Below are 19084 nucleotides of genomic sequence, written 5' to 3' on the forward strand. Positions count from 1 at the left end.
CATATGGGGCATAGTTTATGGAGCAGCATATGGGGCATAGTTTATGGAGCAGCATATGGGGCATAGTTTATGGAGCAGCATATGGGGCATAGTTTATGGAGCAGCATATGGGGCATAGTTTATGGAGCAGCATATGGGGCATAGTTTATGGAGCAGCATATGGGGCATAGTTTATGGAGCAGCATATGGGGCATAGTTTATGGAGCAGCATATGGGGCATAGTTTATGGAGCAGCATATGGGGCATAGTTTATGGAGCAGCATATGGGGCATAGTTTATGGAGCAGCATATGGGGCATAGTTTATGGAGCAGCATATGGGGCATAGTTTATGGAGCAGCATATGGGGCATAGTTTATGGAGCAGCATATGGGGCATAGTTTATGGAGCAGCATATGGGGCATAGTTTATGGAGCAGCATATGGGGCATAGTTTATGGAGCAGCATATGGGGCATAGTTTATGGAGCAGCATATGGGGCATAGTTTATGGAGCAGCATATGGGGCATAGTTTATGGAGCAGCATATGGGGCATAGTTTATGGAGCAGCATATGGGGGGCATATTCTATGGAGCAGCATATGGGGGGCATATTCTATGGAGCAGCGCATAGTCTATTGATTCCACCCTCGGCTTATACACGAGTATTTCCTAGTTTTTTGTGGCCAAATTAGGGGGATCGGCTTATACACGAATATATACGGTAACTTTTCTTCACAAAATTACTTCAGGTCCAATTTTTTTATTTTACCAAGGGTAACAGGAGAAATTGGACTGCAAAAGTTATTGTGCAATTTGTCCTGAGTACGCCGATACCTGATGTTCACAAAAATATTTCACGCATCCGTTCATTCCTCACCCAAGAATCTGCAAAAACCCTAGTCCATGCCCTCATCATCTCTCGCCTTGACTACTGCAACCTCATGCTCTGTGGCCTCCCCTCAAACACTCTCGCACCCCTCCAATCTATTCTAAACTCTGCTGCCCGACTAATCCACCTGTCCCCCCGCTATTCCCCAGCTTCTCCCCTCTGTCAATCCCTTCACTGGCTCCCAATTGCCCAGAGACTCCATTACAAAACCCTAACCATGACATACAAAGCAATCCACAACCTGTCTCCTCCATACATCTGTGACCTCGTCTCCCGGTACTTTCCTGCACGCAACCTCCGATCCTCACAAGATCTCCTTCTTTACTCCCCTCTTATCTCCTCTTCCCACAATCGCATACAAGATTTCTCTCGCGCATCACCCCTACTCTGGAACTCTCTACCACAACATATCAGACTCTCACCTACCATCGAAACCTTCAAAAAGAGCCTGAAGACCCACCTCTTCCGACAAGCCTATAACCTGCAGTAACCACCGATCGACCAAACCGCTGCACGACCAGCTCTACCCTCGCCTACTGTATTATCACCCATCCCTTGAAGATTGTGAGCCCTCGCGGGCAGGGTCCTCTCTCCTCCTGTACCAGTTATGACTTGTATTGTTTAAGATTATTGTACTTGTTTTTATGTATACCCCTCCTCACGTGTAAAGCGCCATGGAATAAATGGCGCTATAACAATAAATAATAATAATAATAATAATGTGCGGGGATGACCACTGTTTCGGCGCATGGCAGAGCTCAGAAGGGAAGGAGCGCCATTTGACTTTCAACGCAAAATTGTCTGGAATTCAGATTGGACACCATGTCACGTTTGCAGAGCCCCTGATGTGCCTAAACAGTGGAAACCCCCCACAAGTGACCCCATTTTGGAAACTAAACCCCCCCGAAGGAACTTATCTAGTTACGTTGTGAGAACTTTGAACCCCCAAGGGCTTCACAGAAGTTTATAACGTACAGCTGTACAATTAAAAAATCATATTTTTCCACAAAAATGATCTTTTCCTTTTTATTTTCCCAAGGGTAACAGGACCCCAAAAGTTATTGTGCAATTTGTCCTGAGTACTCTGATACCCCACATGTGGGGGTAAACCACTATTTGGGCGCACGGTAGAGCTCAGAAGGGAAGCAGCGCCATTTGACTTCTTTGGCTGAAATTGAGATTGTGAAGCCATGCCACATTTTGAAAGCCCCTGATGTGCCTAAACTGTGGGAACCCCCCACAATTGACCCCATTTTGGAAACTAGACCCCCCCCCCCCCGCCAAGGACCTTATCTAGATGTGTGGTGAGCACTTTGAACCCCCATGTGCTTAACAGAAGTTTATAGTGTAGAACCATAAAAATAAACATTTTTTTCCCACCAAAATAATTTTTCCCCCAATTTATTTTCCCAAGGGTAACAGGAGAAATTGGACCCCAAAAGTTGTTGTGCAATTTGTCTTGAGTAGGCTGATACTCCATATGTGGGGGTAAAGCACTGTTTGGGCGCATGGCAGAGCTTGGAAGGGAAGGAGCACCGTTTGTCTTTTTCAACGGAGAATTGTCTGGATTTGAGATCAGACGCCATGTTGCATTTGGAGAGCCCCTGATGTACCTAACCAGTGGAAACCCCCCAATTCTAACTCCAACCCTAACCCCAACACATCCCTAGCCCTAACCTCAGCCATAACCCTAATGGGAAAATGGAAATGCATTTTTCTTTTTAGTTTTATTATTTTTCCCTAACTAAGGGGGTGATAAAGGGGGGTTTGATTTACTATTTATAGCGGGTTTTTATTTTTGGCAGCTGTCGCATGCTAAAAGACGCTTTTTATTGTAAAAATAGTTTTTGCATCACCACATTTTGAGAGCTATAATTTTTCCATATTTTGACCCACCGAGTCATGTGAGGTCTTATTTTTTGTGGGACGAGTTGACGTTTTTATTGGTACCATTTTCGGGCACGTGACATTTTTTGATCGCTTTTTATTCCGATTTTTTTTTTGGATGCCGAATGAACAAAAACCAGCATTTCATGAATTTCTTTTGGGGGGCGTTTACACCGTTCCCACTGTGGTAAAATTGATAAAGTGGTTTTATTCTTCACGTCAGTACGATTACAGCGATACCTCATTTATGTCGTTTTTTTTATGTTTTGGCGCTTTTATGCAATGAAAACAATTTTATATAAATTATTTTTGCATCACTTTATTCTGCGAGCTATAACTTTTTTTATTTTTTCGCTGATGCTGTATGGCGACTTTTTTTTTGTGGGACAAGATGATGTTTTCAGCGATACCATGGTTTATATCCGTCTTTTTGATCACGCGTTATTGCATTTTTTGTTCGGCGGTATGATAAAGCATTGCGTTTTCCTTTTGTTTTTATTTAAGGGGTTCAATAAAGGGGTTAACTAGTGGGACCGTTTTATAGGGTGGGTCGTTATGGACGTGGCGATACTAAAAATGTGTACTTTTATTGTTTTGTTTTTTATTTCCAAAAAATGAATTTATTAGGGAATATTTTCTTTTATTTAGGGATTTTTTTATAAATTCTCTTTTACATATTATTTATTTTTTTTTTTACTTTATTTTATTGTCCCGAGGTGGGGGGAGACAGTACTGTAATGTATCCGATTGCTGATCTGGCAGTTTGCACAGCGCTCCGTCAGATTTCCGATGTGACAGTTTGCACAGCGCGCTGCTGCAGTCCCCCGAAGGTCCCTGCGGCCATCTTGGATCCGGGGGGCCTGCAGGGAAGGAGACCCTCGGAGCAGCGCAGTACATCGTGCTGCTCCTGGGGTCTCAGGGAAGCACGCAGGGAGCCCCCTCGCTGCCGATGCTTCTCTAATCCCCCTTTACACTGTGATTATGTTTGATCGCAGTGTGCCAGGGGTTAATGTGCCGGGGGTGGTCCGTGACTGAGTGCCCAACGTCCACAGATGGGGGATGTGCTCACAGCCCAACACCGTGCGGCCCTCCAAAGAAATGCCACCCCACACCATTACTGACCCACTGCCAAACCGGTCATGCTGAAGGATGTTGCAGGTAGCAGTTTGCTCTCCACGGCGGCTTCTCAAGACTTTCACGTCTGTCACATGTTCTCAGTGTGACTCTGCTTTCATCTGTGAAGAGCACAGGGTGCCAGTGGCGAATTTGCCAATCCTGGTGTTGTGGCAAATGCCAAGTGTCCTGCGCGGTGTTGGGCTGTGAGCACAACCCCCATTTGTGGACGTCGGGCCCTCAGACCATTCTCATGGAGTCGGTTTCTAACCGTTTGTGCAGACACATGCACATTTGTGGCCTGCTGGAGGTCACTTTGCAGGGCTCTGGTAGTGCTCCTCCTGTTTCTCCTCGCAAAAAGGCTGAGGCAGCGGTCCTGCTGCTGGGTTTTTGCCCTCCTTCGGCCCCCTCCACGTCTCCTGGTAGCGCCCCCCAGCCTCTGGACACTACGCTGACAGACACAGCAAACCTTCTTGCCACAGCTCGCATTGATGTACCATCCTGGAAGAGCTGCACTACCTGAGCCACTTGTGTGGGTTGTAGAGTCCGTCTCATGCTACCACGAGTGTGAAAGCACAACCAACATTCAAAAGTGAGCAAAACATCAGCCAGAAAGCATTGGTACTGAGATGTGGTCTGTGGTCCCCACCTGCAGAGCCACTCCTTTATTGAGGGTGTCTTGATAATTGCCAATAATTTCCGTCTGTTGTCTATTCCATTTGCACAACAGCATGTGAAATTGATTGTCAATCAGTGTTCCTTCCTAAGTGGACAGTGTGATTTCATAGAAGTTTGATTTACTTGGAGTTATATTCTGTTTAAGTGTTCCCTTTATTTTTTTGAGCTGTGTATTATCTATTCTGTAAAGGGTTGATTGGTTAATTGAATGCATCAATATTTTTTTATTTTTAGAGGGTTTTTTTCTCAACTTTTTTTATTTCTGACGTGTCCTTGTTTTCAACAGGTACAGTCTGTAGGTGACGACAGAGTTCTTGTTATGGGGGCAACCAATAGACCTCAGGAGCTGGATGAGGCAGTTCTCAGGTAAATAACGTAAAAACTGACCTTTTTTGTAACAGGAAGTAATACTATGTATAATATGCATGGAGTCTAGCTATAGTATGGTGTCGTAATGGGTAAAGGGATTGTTCAGACAGGATCTCCTATTTACTGTTACAAAGTCTTAAATGCTCTGCCTTTACATGGCTCTAATGATAATCTTACCATAAAGGTATACTTCCCCCATCTAGTGACCAGTGAACTTAGTTCCAGGCTGCAATCTTCATACTTTGATTCATTTTCAGACCCAACAAGCTAATTTCTGCCCATACACCAGCAATCCCAATCAGCTGCCAAACAAGCATTTTGCTTGTCTGTCGGATTGGCTGTCTGCCCACGATTGGGAACGAAGGTTCCCAAGGATGCTTGTTTGGCGATGATCCGCACTTGTAATTGGGCCAGAAGTTAAGTTTGCAATCTGCTTTCAGTTGCCATTTCCAGTAATAATGCTGTATGTGAGTTTTGTGTCCGGATGCTGCTGTCTTCGCTAGTGCTCGTGTGTGCGCAGCTTCAGCTCTGGAAGGATTTCTCCTTCACCCAGTGAGTGATTTCCTCTCCTTTTGTCCTCTGCAGACATGTTCTGTAATGGATGAAGCAGATTTTGATAATGTTGCTAGCTCCTTACCATGTTTGTTATTCTGCTATGCATTTATTACTATTTATTACTAAATCATTCTGTTTGCAGGAGATTTACTAAAAGAGTTTACGTCTCCTTGCCAAATGAAGAGGTATGCATTTTTTTTTCTGTGTTTTTTTTTTTTTTGTGTTTTTTTTTGTTTTTGTTAGCATTCGTTCCTTCGTGTCCAACTGTTTCTGCCCTGCAACTGAACGATTTTAGAAACATTCTAGCCTACTCGGGGTATGCAAAAATCGATTCAGTGTGACCCTTAACTGCTTCCCACCAATGGATGTAAATAACTGTGTGTCCAGATTGCAAGTAGTTCACCGGAATTTGTCCGCGAGATCGCTCCCTCTGTCAGTGCATTGGTCACCTCTTTGCAATCATGGCATGCTGATTATTGCTATGGCAACAGGGAAGTCTAACAGTGGCCTCCATGTCTGCCGTATAACTCCGATTCTGCCGGAGGCGCCGTGCAATGGCCTATCGGTCAGTCAATACTAGATAATGCACATCAGTACATTAATACAGCGTGTTATCCATGTGATCAGCTGTTCAAGTCTCCTTGTAGGATTAGTAATCATTGTAAAATATTATTATTATTATTATTTATTGTTATAGCGCCATTTATTCCATGGCGCTTTACATGTGAGGAGGGGTATACATAAAAACAAGTACAATAATCTTAAACAATACAAGTCATAACTGGTACAGGAGAAGAGAGGACCCTGCCCGCGAGGGCTCACAATCTTCAAGGGATGGGTGATAATACAGTAGGCGAGGGTAGAGCTGGTCGTGCAGCGGTTTGGTCGATCGGTGGTTACTGCAGGTTATAGGCTTGTCGGAAGAGGTGGGTCTTCAGGCTCTTTTTGAAGGTTTCGATGGTAGGTGAGAGTCTGATATGTTGTGGTAGAGAGTTCCAGAGTAGGGGTGATGCGCGAGAGAAATCTTGTATGCGATTGTGGGAAGAGGAGATAAGAGGGGAGTAGAGAAGGAGATCTTGTGAGGATCGGAGGTTGCGTGCAGGAAAGTACCGGGAGACGAGGTCACAGATGTATGGAGGAGACAAGTTGTGGATGGCTTTGTATGTCATGGTTAGGGTTTTGTAATGGAGTCTCTGGGCAATTGGGAGCCAGTGAAGGGATTGACAGAGGGGAGAAGCTGGGGAATAGCGGGGGGACAGGTGGATTAGTCGGGCAGCAGAGTTTAGAATAGATTGGAGGGGTGCGAGAGTGTTTGAGGGGAGGCCACAGAGCATGAGGTTGCAGTAGTCAAGGCGAGAGATGATGAGGGCATGGACTAGGGTTTTTGCAGATTCTTGGGTGAGGAATGAACGGATGCGTGAAATATTTTTGAGTTGAAGTCGGCAGATAGTGGAAAGGGTTTGGATATGTGGTTTGAAGGAGAGATCAGCATCAAGGATTACTCCGAGGCAGCGAGCTTGTGGGACTGGGGAGAGTGGGCAGTCATTTACTGTAATTGATAGGTTCGTAGGGGGGGTCACGTGAGATGGGGGAAAGATGATGAATTCTGTTTTGTCCATGTTGAGTTTCAGATATCTAGTGGAGAAGAAGGATGAAATAGTGGACAGACATTGAGGGATTCTGGTTAGTAGGGAGGTGATATCTGGTCCAGAGATGTAGATCTGTGTGTCATCAGCATAAAGATGATACTGAAAGCCATGAGATTCTATGAGCTGTCCCAGGCCAAAGGTGTAAATAGAGAACAGCAGGGGCCCTAGGACTGAACCTTGTGGGACTCCGACAGATAGGGGGCGAGGTGAGGAGGTGGTGTGTGAGTGGGAGACGCTGAATGTCCGGTCTGTTAGGTATGATGAGATCCAGGAGAGGACCAAGTCTGTGATGCCGAGGGATGAGAGGGTCTGTAATAATAGGGAATGGTCCACTGTGTCAAAGGCGGCCGACAGGTCCAGGAGGAGGAGGACAGAGTAGTGTCGCTTGCTCTTGGCAGTTAAGAGGTCATTGGTGACCTTAGTAAGGGCAGTTTCAGTGGAGTGGTGTGACCGGAAGCCAGATTGTAAGCGGTCGAAGAGGGAGCAAGAAGAGAGATGGGAGGACAGTTCAAGGTAGACGTGTTGTTCCAGTAGCTTGGAGGCGTATGGGAGAAGTGATATAGGGCGATAGCTAGATACAGAGGATGGGTCAAGAGAGGGCTTTTTGAGGATAGGTGTGATGGAGGCATGTTTAAAGCTTGAGGGGAAAACACCAGTTGTTAGTGATAGGTTGAAGAGATGGGTTAGGGTTGGGATGAAGACTGTGGTGAGGTTTGGGATGAAGTGGGATGGGATCGGGTCGAGTGCACAGGTGGTGAGATGTGATCTTGAGAGTAGAGTGGAGAGTCGATCTTCTGTAATGGTGGAGAAGTTGGTTTTGAAGGTGGAGGGCTGGGAAGTCGGGAGGAAGGGCTCTGGGGGTTGTTGACCAAAACTGTCCCTGATGTTATCAATTTTCTGCTTGAAAAATGAGGCAAAGTCTTCAGCTGAGATGAGTGGGGAGGGAGGAGGTGCTGGGGGGCGGAGGAGAGAATTGAAGGTGTTGAATAACTGTTTAGGGTTGTGAGACAGGGAGGATATGAGAGATGAGAAGTAGGTTTGTTTAGCTGTGGCGAGTGTGGTCTTGAAAGTAGTGAGGGACTGTTTGAATGCGATGAAATGCTCGTTGGAGTGGGATCTTTTCCATCTGCGCTCAGCAGCCCTGGAAGCTCGCCTCAGCTCTTTGGTCAGGCTGGTGTGCCAGGGCTGTCTGTTGATTTTGCGAGTTTTGGTATGTGTAAGTGGGGCAGCGGATTCCAAAGCTACAGCTATTGTGGTGTTATATAGAGCGGCAGCGTCATCCGCATTCTGTAAGGAACTTATATCTGTAAGAGGGAGGAGGGATTCAGAGAATGAGTGTAGGTCAAGGTGTTTAAGATTCCTGCGAGGGTGTGAAAGTTTGTGGGGTGGGGATTGTAGACATGGAGTGAAGAGGAAAGAGAATGTGAGCAGGTTGTGGTCAGAGAGAGGAAGAGGTGAGTTAGAGAGGTTAGATAGGGAGCAGAGGCGGGTGAAGATGAGGTCCAGTGTGTGGCCATCTTTGTGGGTGGCTGTAGAAGACCATTGAGTGAGGCCGAAGGAGGAAGTGAGAGATAGAAGTTTAGTGGCAGCTGAGAGGGAAGTGTCAATGGGGATGTTGAAGTCGCCCATGAAGATAGTAGGGATGTCCGCGGAAAGGAAATGAAGTAACCAGGTGGTGAAGTGGTCAAAGAAGGTGGTGGCTGGCCCTGGGGGGCGGTAGATGACAGCCAGTTGGAGGTTGGAGGGGGAGTAGATGCGCACAGAGTGCACCTCAAAGGAAGGGAGGGTAACAGAGGGTGGCAGTGGGATTGGGGTGAAGGAGCAGGTATCTGACAGGAGAAAACCAACTCCTCCACCATGTTTGCTGCTGGGGCGGGGGGTGTGAGAAAGGTGGAAGCCGCCATACGAAAGTGCAGCAGGAGAGGCTGTGTCAGAAGGGGTATATAAAACCTTTATCTTATTCGAGCTCGCTCACTCATCACTAATTGTTTGTTGGGTTTGTTTTGTGTACATAAATGTAATTTATTTTTATTTTTTTCAGACCAGACTGCTGCTTTTGCAAAATCTTTTAAGTAAACAAGGAAACCCACTGACACAGAAAGAACTGACCCAGTTGGCGAGGTAAGTCCTAGTACAGAATTGTTAGTTCTCTACACCTCATATGTGTACAAGTTATGATTGATGATCTAGAGAGACTGCTATGAAATGTCAAGTTTAAAAGATTCTTTATTCCAATAGGCTGGCTGAAGGATATTCTGGAAGTGATATCACTGCGCTGGCCAAAGATGCGGCCCTTGGGCCAATAAGAGGTAATTGTGGATGTGTTCCGTATGGGCACTGTCATTTTATAGAATAAAGAAGAGAGACCCCACTGTTGTCTTCTCTACTTACACTGCAATGTTTGCATTTACTGTAGCGAACACCTATAATATTGATATGTTGGTTACATAAATGTGGGGACACTGCCTCTATTACTTAAGAATTATGCAGATCACAGAAGTGCAAAAGTCGGTGATTTATGGGCACACTGCCAGAGCCAGAGTCACTTTTTATTGTAGAGTGATAACCTGTTAACATATTCTTTTGTTTGCCGTAGTAGTCTGAGGCTTTTTATTTTATTTTTTTTTTTTTTTTTTTTATAGAGCTAAAGCCTGAGCAAGTGAAAAATATGTCGGCAAGTGAGGTAAGGCAACCCTATGCGTAGCAGATCTTTTCTCTTACCTAATAATCTACAGTTTGTGGACAAGAGTATTGGTACACACACCTTAATCATTGGCAGTGGGGCTAAATGAAGACCAAAGTTGTATAAATTCTAGTACCCACCCATGATGTCTTCCTTTACAAACTGAATAGGAAATGGAGAAGTGAATGGGTGAAATCTACACAGCCGTGTGGAAAGGAAGACGAATACCAGTCTGAGTGTATTTGGTTTATTTGTCAACGCATTTTGAAGTATAATACTACTGGACGACTACGATCTTGGTTGTCCTGAAGAAGCCTATATTCTTCGAAACGCGTTGAGAAACCAAATACACTCGGACTGGTATTCGTCTTCCTTTCCACATGGCTGTGTAGATTTCACCCATTCGCTTCTCCATTACCTGCTCTTTCATTTTTTTTTTTTTTTTTTTTTTTTTTGTGGGTCTGCAGCAGCCTAAGCGTTATCAATGGTTGTGCACACATCCTAACCAGGAGAACACCATTAGACAATTCCTTTTGGCATTTTACCCAGATAAGCTCTGATTTGTGATTTTTGTGTTTCCAGTCTTCTTTTATTTGGATCTTTACAAACAGAATGGCTTTTTCCAAAGAGCTCGCTGAATCCGGGCGTGGTACTGTAATAGGATGCCGCTGTTGTAACTGTTCAGTTTGTGAAATTTCTCCCACTACATGCATACATATCTCTCTAAAAAAAATCTTTAATCAACAGACTAGTATTATTGAAAAGTGGAAATGTTTAAGCACCATAACTACTATGTGTCAGACCACATAGAGTGCGGTCACTGAGGTGCAAAGTGCGTTAGTCGTAAATGCTGTGGTGACTGCAGAGTACCAAACCTCCTCTAACAGTAGCAAGAGCACACACTGCTATTGGAGCTTTATAGCATGGGTTTCCTTGGCCGAGCAGCTGCATGCAAGCTTTGCATCACCAAGCAAATTGTGGATCATTGTGTATTTGCTGGCTTGGTTCCACACCTCCACTGGACTATCGAGCAGTGAAATCCTATTTTGAGAAGTGACAGATCAATATGGCAGTCTCATGGACGAGCCTGTGTTTGGCAAATGCCAGGAGAGCGTTACCTGCATGATTGCATTGTGCCAACTGTAAAGTTTGGTAGTCCGGACCTAGGCCCCATAGTACCAGTCAAGGGAAATCTTAATGCTTCATTATACCAAGACATTTTGGACAGTTGTTTGCTTTGAACTTTGTAGGAACCGTTAGACTCTTTTTCTAGGATGACTGTGCCTTGTTGAACAAAATGAGGCTCATTAAGGCATGCTTGGGGGATGATTTGGGTGTGGAAGAGCCCTACTTGCCCTTACAGAGCCATTGAGCATCTTTTGGGATGAACTAGAATAAACGCTTTTTCTTCCAACATCGGTGTCTGACCTCTCAAATGCTCTTCTGAACTAATGGGCAAAAATTCCCTCAGACGCATTCCAAAATCTTTGCAGCATACTGGGGCCAATTTCATGTTAATGCCTATTGATTTGGGATTGAGCAGGATGTCCTAACAGCTCCTGTGGGTGTCCCAATACTTCTGTGTATCTATCTACCAATTGATCTATGTGGAACTTAATAGCTGTAGTTTGTACATGATTAAAAAGGATATCAGGCACTTAAAAAATAAATAAAGCCGGCTCCCGCTGCCTGATTCAGGGAGACTGGCTGTCAATTGGTAATAACCCCAGTAGTCCCGCTTTTTCAACAGGAAGAGAAACTGCTTCTCTTTTGAAAGAGAGTTGCTGAGTCTCTGGCAGGAGCGGTCAATGACCGGCACTGGGTACTACAGGCAGGTGGTTGCCTCTGTTAGCAACTACAGGCCTTTTCTTTCAAAATCCTGGATATACTCTTTAAGTTTAGTAGATGCTGATTGTCGTCTACAATATACATAATAGATGTTAAATGTGAGCAATACATAGTCTATGTAGCTGTTATTTTACATTTTTCAATCTAGAAATAAGTTCAGAATGTTGTAAAGGAAATCTGTCAATGCTTTTGCTATGTAATCTGAGGACCGCATGTAATATGGGTTAAAACACTGAATTCAATGATGTGTCACTTATTAGGCTGTGTGCTCTTTACTTGCAATGAAAATTGTATCATTAGGACATTATCATTATTGGTGAGACTAGCTGCCTCATGCCATGTCGTCCGACGACATACCCCCCTCTGATGAGCAGCTGTCAAAAGACTGTGTACATAGAAAGCTGTGTTGTAGGTGGGATTAGCTTCCTCAATTCTGCTGCATTCTACATCTAAGAATTCTGATTTTGTCACAGCTGTTGCACTCAGTAAACTATGCGATGCATCACTGGAATCAGGGTCTCTTTGCTTACATTTTCCTGCTCTCAAATGTGGTAGCAAAACCCTGCTGACAGATTCCCTTTAAATAGAATGTCAACAGGTTTTTGCTATGTAATCTGATGGCAGCATGAGGTAGGAACAGAGACTCTGATTCCAGCGATGTATCACTTATTTTACGGCGTGCAGCAGTTACGATGGGCTTAGTTTTCTCTGCTGGGATATATCAGAGCTCAGTTGTTCTGTGTATAACCTCTCCACACCACCGCTTTCTGTGATCATTGTGTAATGATGGAGAGCTGCTAGTCAGTGCTGGGAGCATTGTTGGACTCGCAGGCACAACGCAGCTTGTCCTGTTGGGCTATATTTTGCCAGTGTTTTATCAGCAGAAGATTATCACAACATTGCTGTAATGAGGGTCTCTACCCTTATTTTATGGTGCTCTATGGATACGTAGCGAAAACCTGGTGACAGATTCCCTTGAACACTAGTTACCGGTCCTGTCTCGCCATGCTCTATACTAAGTAATTTTTCGTTTTCCAGATGCGGAACATCAAATTTTCTGACTTTCAGAATTCTTTAAAGAAGATAAAGTGCAGCGTGAGTGCTGCTACACTGGAGTCATACATCCGATGGAACAAAGAATTTGGTGATACCACTGTATGAAAGGCAGAACTACTGTGCTTTGTCAAGCTTCACACTGGAAACTTATGACAAGTGTGTACATTTCCAAAAGGAAACTTTAAAGCGAAGAATTAAAAACTTAAACCCTGAAATGCGTGCACCAAGTCTCTAGAAGTCTAACGAAGGGAACGATATCTTTTGTAAATGGGAATCTTAACACAACCTTTTTACTGGTAGATTGCAGTTAACTCTTTGGTATTTTTCGTTGGCCAAGTTGAACTGAAAGAAGAAATGTCCATGTGCTCAGAAGAGATATTTAAATTGGGTAATGGCAACCTTCCAGTGACATGATGAGCCTGTGCACAGAAGAGTTACGTAAGGGAAGACCTGTGCCTTGAGTCCATGTTCTCCTGTGCCTGTCCTTTTTAATATTCTGACTCCTTAGACACTCCTAGTTATTTGCTCACTGACTTTTTGTAAATGTACATTGGATTCTGTTGGGGCAGAAAAGACGCTGGGTCAAGCTTTGGATTACGACCGTGGCATTGAGTTCTGTCATGTGCCAAAAGGAACCTTTTTCTGGTGGCACAACATGCCAAGATGATTAAAAGCACATGAAAAAAAATCTGAAGCAGCTGGCTTGCTTTGTTAACATCACTAGGCGGTGTAGTCCTCTTTTGTAATGTGAAAAGCATTTGGCATAGTGCTGTACACTTGTTCTAGATCTTGAGAATGTTTCCACCAATATTTGAAGCATGGGGTCAGTTCTACAACATCGTTTAACCTTTTTTCTCTGGTTTTTTGAATTCTTACCATCAAACCTTGTATCTGCCCTGCAGGATGTTCTACAATTTTAACTTTAAGCAGCAAGAGGACGCCAAGACTATATATATATATATATCTTTTTTTTCCATTTGCAATATACTTCTATTTAATGTCTGAGTCTTAAAATGTGTATTAGAAAGCAATGCGCTAAACAGCTGACTTATAATGGCTAATGCAAATGATTTGGTGTTTTCAGATTGTGTAAATTGAATTGCAAAAGTACTTACAAATATTTTTCTTTCATATCCTTATTGACATCCAGCCATGTTCAAGAAGGACAAGCACAATGGGGCCCCCCTACCTCCCTCCTGTGCCATTGGAATCAATTTAGGTCCTTTTATTTGTTTTGGTATTTTTTTGCTGTGAGCGATTTTTTTTTTTTCTTGTCTGTTTAAATTAATATCTGTAAACTATGGTGAAACTAATGTTTTTCTATTGTACTGCTCAATGACCTGCCCAGGAGGTTGAATGTTATAGTAGAAGGACTCCCAATAAAACAGATGGGCAATTTTGTGTTTTCTGTATTCCTCTAGACTGCAGAAGGGTATGCAAGCTTTATACCAGAGAAATGCAGGACTTCATGCTAATGGACTTTCATGTCTACTGAACTAAATTATGATTCCTAGCTGCTGTGGGACACACTGCTACTCTGTGGAGACTCTTCTGACGCCTTATACCTGTTGGGGGGGGGGGGGGGGGGGGGATGTAGTTCAAGGGAAAACTGGAATGGTTGACATTGCCTTCAACTTTTCCCTTGTACTATTTTTTTTTTTTTTTTTTTTTTCCCCTACAACTGCTGTTATATAAAGTGGCTTTTTTGGCAAAAAAAAAGCTCTGACTTTACCTTGATTTGTACTAGTATTGAAGTATCAAAAATGCCAGATAACTACTTGAAAATGAAATGCACTGACAGCTTAAATCATAAAAACCATTCATTTAAAAGACCGTTGGAGACCATGCTGCTTGGATAACCTGTTAAAGAGGCTGTTCTCCAACCCTTCCCTACGGAAAGCGCTCTCCCTACGTGTGTGTGTGTGTATAGGAAAGCGGGAAGTGGAGCCGGGAGTAGCCAGTGGAGATTCGTCTCTTGGGCGAGTCACTCAAGCAGCATGGTTCTTGACTGGCTATTGTATGTTGTGTTTTTTCAGAATAAAACGTGGTTGAAATGGCAGAGCCAGCGTCTAATTCATACTGCCTATTGTTTGAGCAGCATGACTACTTTGGCTCAGGTTACACAATTGTGGCAGCACCCCATAACATGTAAAAGTACCCCAACATCTCTACTAGTGTTCCATCATATTCTGCGCAACAGCCTAGACCGGAAATGTGCACTGTTCAATTGATGATGTTTTTGACCCCCAAGCACCAGGCACCCAAGAAGCCACAAGCCTGCATACTTTTTTTTTGCCATTTAGTGCCAATTTTTATTATCACTATGTACAACTTTTTCAACAAGATGTTGCATGTTTATATACCCAATAGGAAAAGCAGTGTCTTACTCGGAGACACAAATCTTGTATGAAAACAAATTCTTAATTGGCAATAAAGAATGTTTCATTGACGGCATTCACTGAGTATTTCTATTGTATTTAAGGGACTGTACACATTACTATTATATTAGCTATCCTTGGGATACATCACCAATATCAGATCGTTGAGTGACACTTTTCAGCCCTCCTGATCTGTTAAAAAATAACTCAGGAAGTGGCTGGTTGCGCACCTTGTGGGATAGCAGAAGACCTCAGATATTCATTTGACTAGAAGCTGATCAGCAGCACCCCGGAGCAGCCATTTAAAAGGGACGGGACGGTGATGTCCTGCTCTGTGAGCGGTTTACATCCAGCTGGAGCTGGTAACAGCTATTCAGTTGGAGTGCTGGTTGACTGGACTCCCAACGATCTGGTATTCATGGCCTATTCTAATTGGTCCCCAAAAGCATACTAGTGGAAAGAACACTCTTGGTGACCGTTCACTAATGCATGCGTGAATTGAAAGTAAAGCACTTAATAAATCCTTCCTTTGATAACCAGATCTGTTTAATTGTCATTTTATATTAGGCCTCAGAATATACTGAAGTTGCCTCCAGTACAACCAAATTTAAAGAATGTTCCCCATATTGAAGATGTTTTATTGTAAGATCAGTTGCCTCCATGCAGCTCACTGAAAACTTGATTGAAGAGCTTTAACCGGACCAGTCACCAGAATTCAAAGTGCAGACTCCAAACTTCAGAAATATTTATTGGAGGCAAATGAGGCTGGTGTTTATAAGTTGTACATTCATGTAACATGGCTGCATTATTCCCAGATTAGTGGGAGCATTTTATAAACTCATTTTAATATCAGGATGCATAATTTGCAGGCAGGATTATGCAGCCATTTTTTAGTGTCTCAGATCTATGGTATTTAACAATGTATGCAGTTTGTATTGTGACTTATGGTGACTTTAAAATGGATATTACAGCATTCTGTGCTAGAATATGGGAAATTGGTCATTGATGCAATGATTCAATCTGATTTTGATTCAGATTTCTGGTATGGAATCTGTAAGATATTTACATCTCTTTAGAATAAAGATCTCTTTTTATTAGCAAAAATTTCTGTAACACCAATCTAGTGTTTTTGGGAAAACACATCATGCAGAAAAATTAAAGTTTTTCCATTGCAGAATTTGACAGATTAGTTGCAGTTATCATAGTCTGAATCAAGGAAAGTGCAGACTACGAGTATAATCATAGGATGTACCAACTTTATGGTAGGTGAGAGAAAGTGAAAATGTATATAAAGTGGTGCTACACAAACTAGTTGCATGGAAAAGGTAGGTAAAGTTGTAAGGACATAAAAATGTGCTCCCATAATTGATGATACATTTTATTAAAGACAATGACACAAACAGAAAAAATGTATTTAAATACAATTTAAAAATTGCCCCTTTCTCTGACAGTTGCAAATATATAGAGTTGAAATTTTTTTTCTTCCAGTACCATGATTATTAGCCCCTTCATGGTATTTTCATTATTGGGTTTTTTTTTTTTTTTTTTGCTCCCCTTCTTCCTAGAGTCATATCTTTATTTTTCGGTCAATATGGCCATGTGAGGGCTTATTTTTTGCAGGACAAGTTGTACTTTTGCACAACACTATTGGGTTTAACATATTGTGCTCTGGAAAACGGGGGAAAAAAATTCCAAGTGTGGCGAAATTGCAAAAAAAAGTGCAATTCCCAATTTATTTTTATTGTTTTGCTTTTTTTAGTTGGTCCACTAAATGCTAAAACTGACCTGCCATTATGATTCTCCAGGTCATTACAAGTTCATAGCCACCAAACATGTCTAGGTTCTTTTTTTATTTAAGTGGTGAAAAAAAATTCCAAAGTTTGTTTAAAAAAAATTGCACCTTTTTCCGATACCCGTAGCGTCTACATTTTTCGTGATGTTGGGTGAAGGCTTATTTTTTGCATGCAGAGCTGACGTTTTTATTTATACCATTTTGGTGCAGATACAATCTTTTGATTGCCCGTTATTGCATTTTAATGCGGTGTTGCAGCAACCAAAAAACTTAATTTTGTTGTTTTGACTTGTTATGCCGTTTAGCAATCTGGGTAATTCTTTTTTTAATATTGATAAATTGGGTGATTCTGAACTTGGCGATACCGGAATTGCATGTTAAATGCCGCTGTCAGCTAACTGGTTAATAGCCGTGGGTGGATCGCGATTCCACCAGCGGCTGTTCAGGGCACATCAGCTGTTCAAAACAGCTGACATGTGCCGGGAATGATGTGGACTCCGGCGGTGAGCCCATATCTAAGGGATGGTGTTTGACACTGGTGTACTATTACACCCGATGTTGGAAAGTGGTTAAGTGCATATATATTGCTCAACCAAGAATCTGCAAAAACCTTAGTCCATGCCCGCATCTCCCACCTACAGTATAACTTCCTGCTCTGTGGCCGCACCTCTAAAACTCTAGCACCGCTCCAATCTATTCTAAACTCTGCTGCCTGACTAATCCACCTGTCCCTCCGCTATTCCCTGGCCTCTCCCCTCTGTCAATCCCTGCAGTGGCTCCCCATTACCCAAAGGCTCCAGTTCAAAACCATGACATACAAAGCCATCCACAACCTGTCCTCGTTACATCTGTGACCTCATCTCCTGGTACTTACCTGCACGCAACCTCCGATCCTCACAGGATCTCCTTCTCTACTCCCCTCTTATCTCTTCTTCCCACAGTCGCATACAAGATTGATCCCGCGCATCTCCCCTATTCTGGAACTCTACCACAACATATCACTCTCACCTACCATCGAAACATTCAAAAAGAACCTGAAGGCTTACCTTTTCCGACAATCCTACAACCTGCAGTAACCACCGATCGACCAGACCACTGCATGACCAGCTCTACTTTCACCTACTGTATCCTGACCCATGCCTTGCAGATTGAGCTCTAGTTGGCAGGATCCTCTCTCCTCCTCTACCAGTCGTGACTTGTACTGTTTAACCCCTTTACTCCAAAGGGTGGTTTGCATGTTAATGACCGGGCCAATTTTTACAATTCTGACCCCTGTCCCTTTATGGTAATAACTCTGGAACGCTTCCATGGATCTTGGTGATTCTGACATTGTTTTCTCGTGACATATTGTACTTCATGTTAGTGGTACAATTTTAATTAATAAAGCTTGTGTTTATTTGTGAAAAAAATGGAAATTTGGCAAAAATTTTGAAAATGTTGCTATTTTCCAACTTTGAATTTTTATGCCCTTAAATCACAGAATATGACACAAAAGCTTAATAAATTACATTTCCCACATTTACTTTACATCAGCACAATTTGGAAACCAACATTTTTTTTTGTTAGGAAGTTTAAGGGTTAAAAGTTGACCAGCGATTTCTCACTTTTACACCACCATTTTATTTTTAGGGACCACATCACATTTGAAGTCACTATGATAGAAAATACCCAAAAGTGACACCGTTCTAAAAAACTGCACCCCTCAAGGTGCTCAAAACCACATTCAAGAAGTTAACCCTTCAGGTGCTTCACAGGAATTTTTTGAATGTTCTCAAAAATGAACATTTAAATTTTTCACAATTTCTTCAGGTCCAATTTTTTTTTTTTTTATTTTACCAAGGGTAACAGGACTACAAAAGTTATTGTGCAATTTGTCCTGAGTACGCTGATACCTGATATGTGGGGGGGGGGAAACTGTTTCGACGCATGGCAGAGCTCAGAAGGGAAGTAGTGCCATTTGACTTTTTCAATGCAAAATTGACTGGATTTGAGGTCGGACGCCATGTCATGTTTGAAGAGCCCCTGATGTGCCTAAAAAGTGGAAACCCCCACAAATGATACCATTTTGGAAACTAGACCCCCCCCCCCCCCCAAGGAGCTTATCTAGATGTGTGGTGAGAACTTTGAACCCCCAAGGGCTTCACAAAAGTTTATAACATACAGCCGTACAATTAAAAAAATATTTTTTTTTCCACAAAAATGATCTTTT

At 42.8% G+C, this 19084-nt stretch overlaps 1 protein-coding gene across 2 annotated transcripts in view; it reads left to right on the forward strand.

Moving 5' to 3' along the window:
- The window catches only part of SPAST (spastin), a 90202-nt gene extending 75043 nt beyond the window's left edge, over window positions 1–15159 (forward strand). For both annotated transcript variants that reach the window (XM_073545155.1, XM_073545154.1), the window contains 6 exons: window positions 4832–4911; window positions 5612–5654; window positions 9160–9239; window positions 9357–9427; window positions 9761–9801; window positions 12688–15159. In XM_073545155.1, coding sequence (XP_073401256.1) covers window positions 4832–4911; window positions 5612–5654; window positions 9160–9239; window positions 9357–9427; window positions 9761–9801; window positions 12688–12810 — 438 coding nt within the window. In that variant the 3' untranslated portion in view covers window positions 12811–15159. The remainder of the gene's footprint in view (window positions 1–4831; window positions 4912–5611; window positions 5655–9159; window positions 9240–9356; window positions 9428–9760; window positions 9802–12687) is intronic.
- The last annotated feature ends 3925 nt before the right edge of the window (window positions 15160–19084 follow it).

The sequence above is a fragment of the Dendrobates tinctorius genome, unplaced genomic scaffold, assembly GCF_039654945.1.
Source record: "Dendrobates tinctorius isolate UK_male_01 unplaced genomic scaffold, ASM3965494v1 ptg000140l, whole genome shotgun sequence".
Taxonomy (NCBI): domain Eukaryota; kingdom Metazoa; phylum Chordata; class Amphibia; order Anura; family Dendrobatidae; genus Dendrobates; species Dendrobates tinctorius.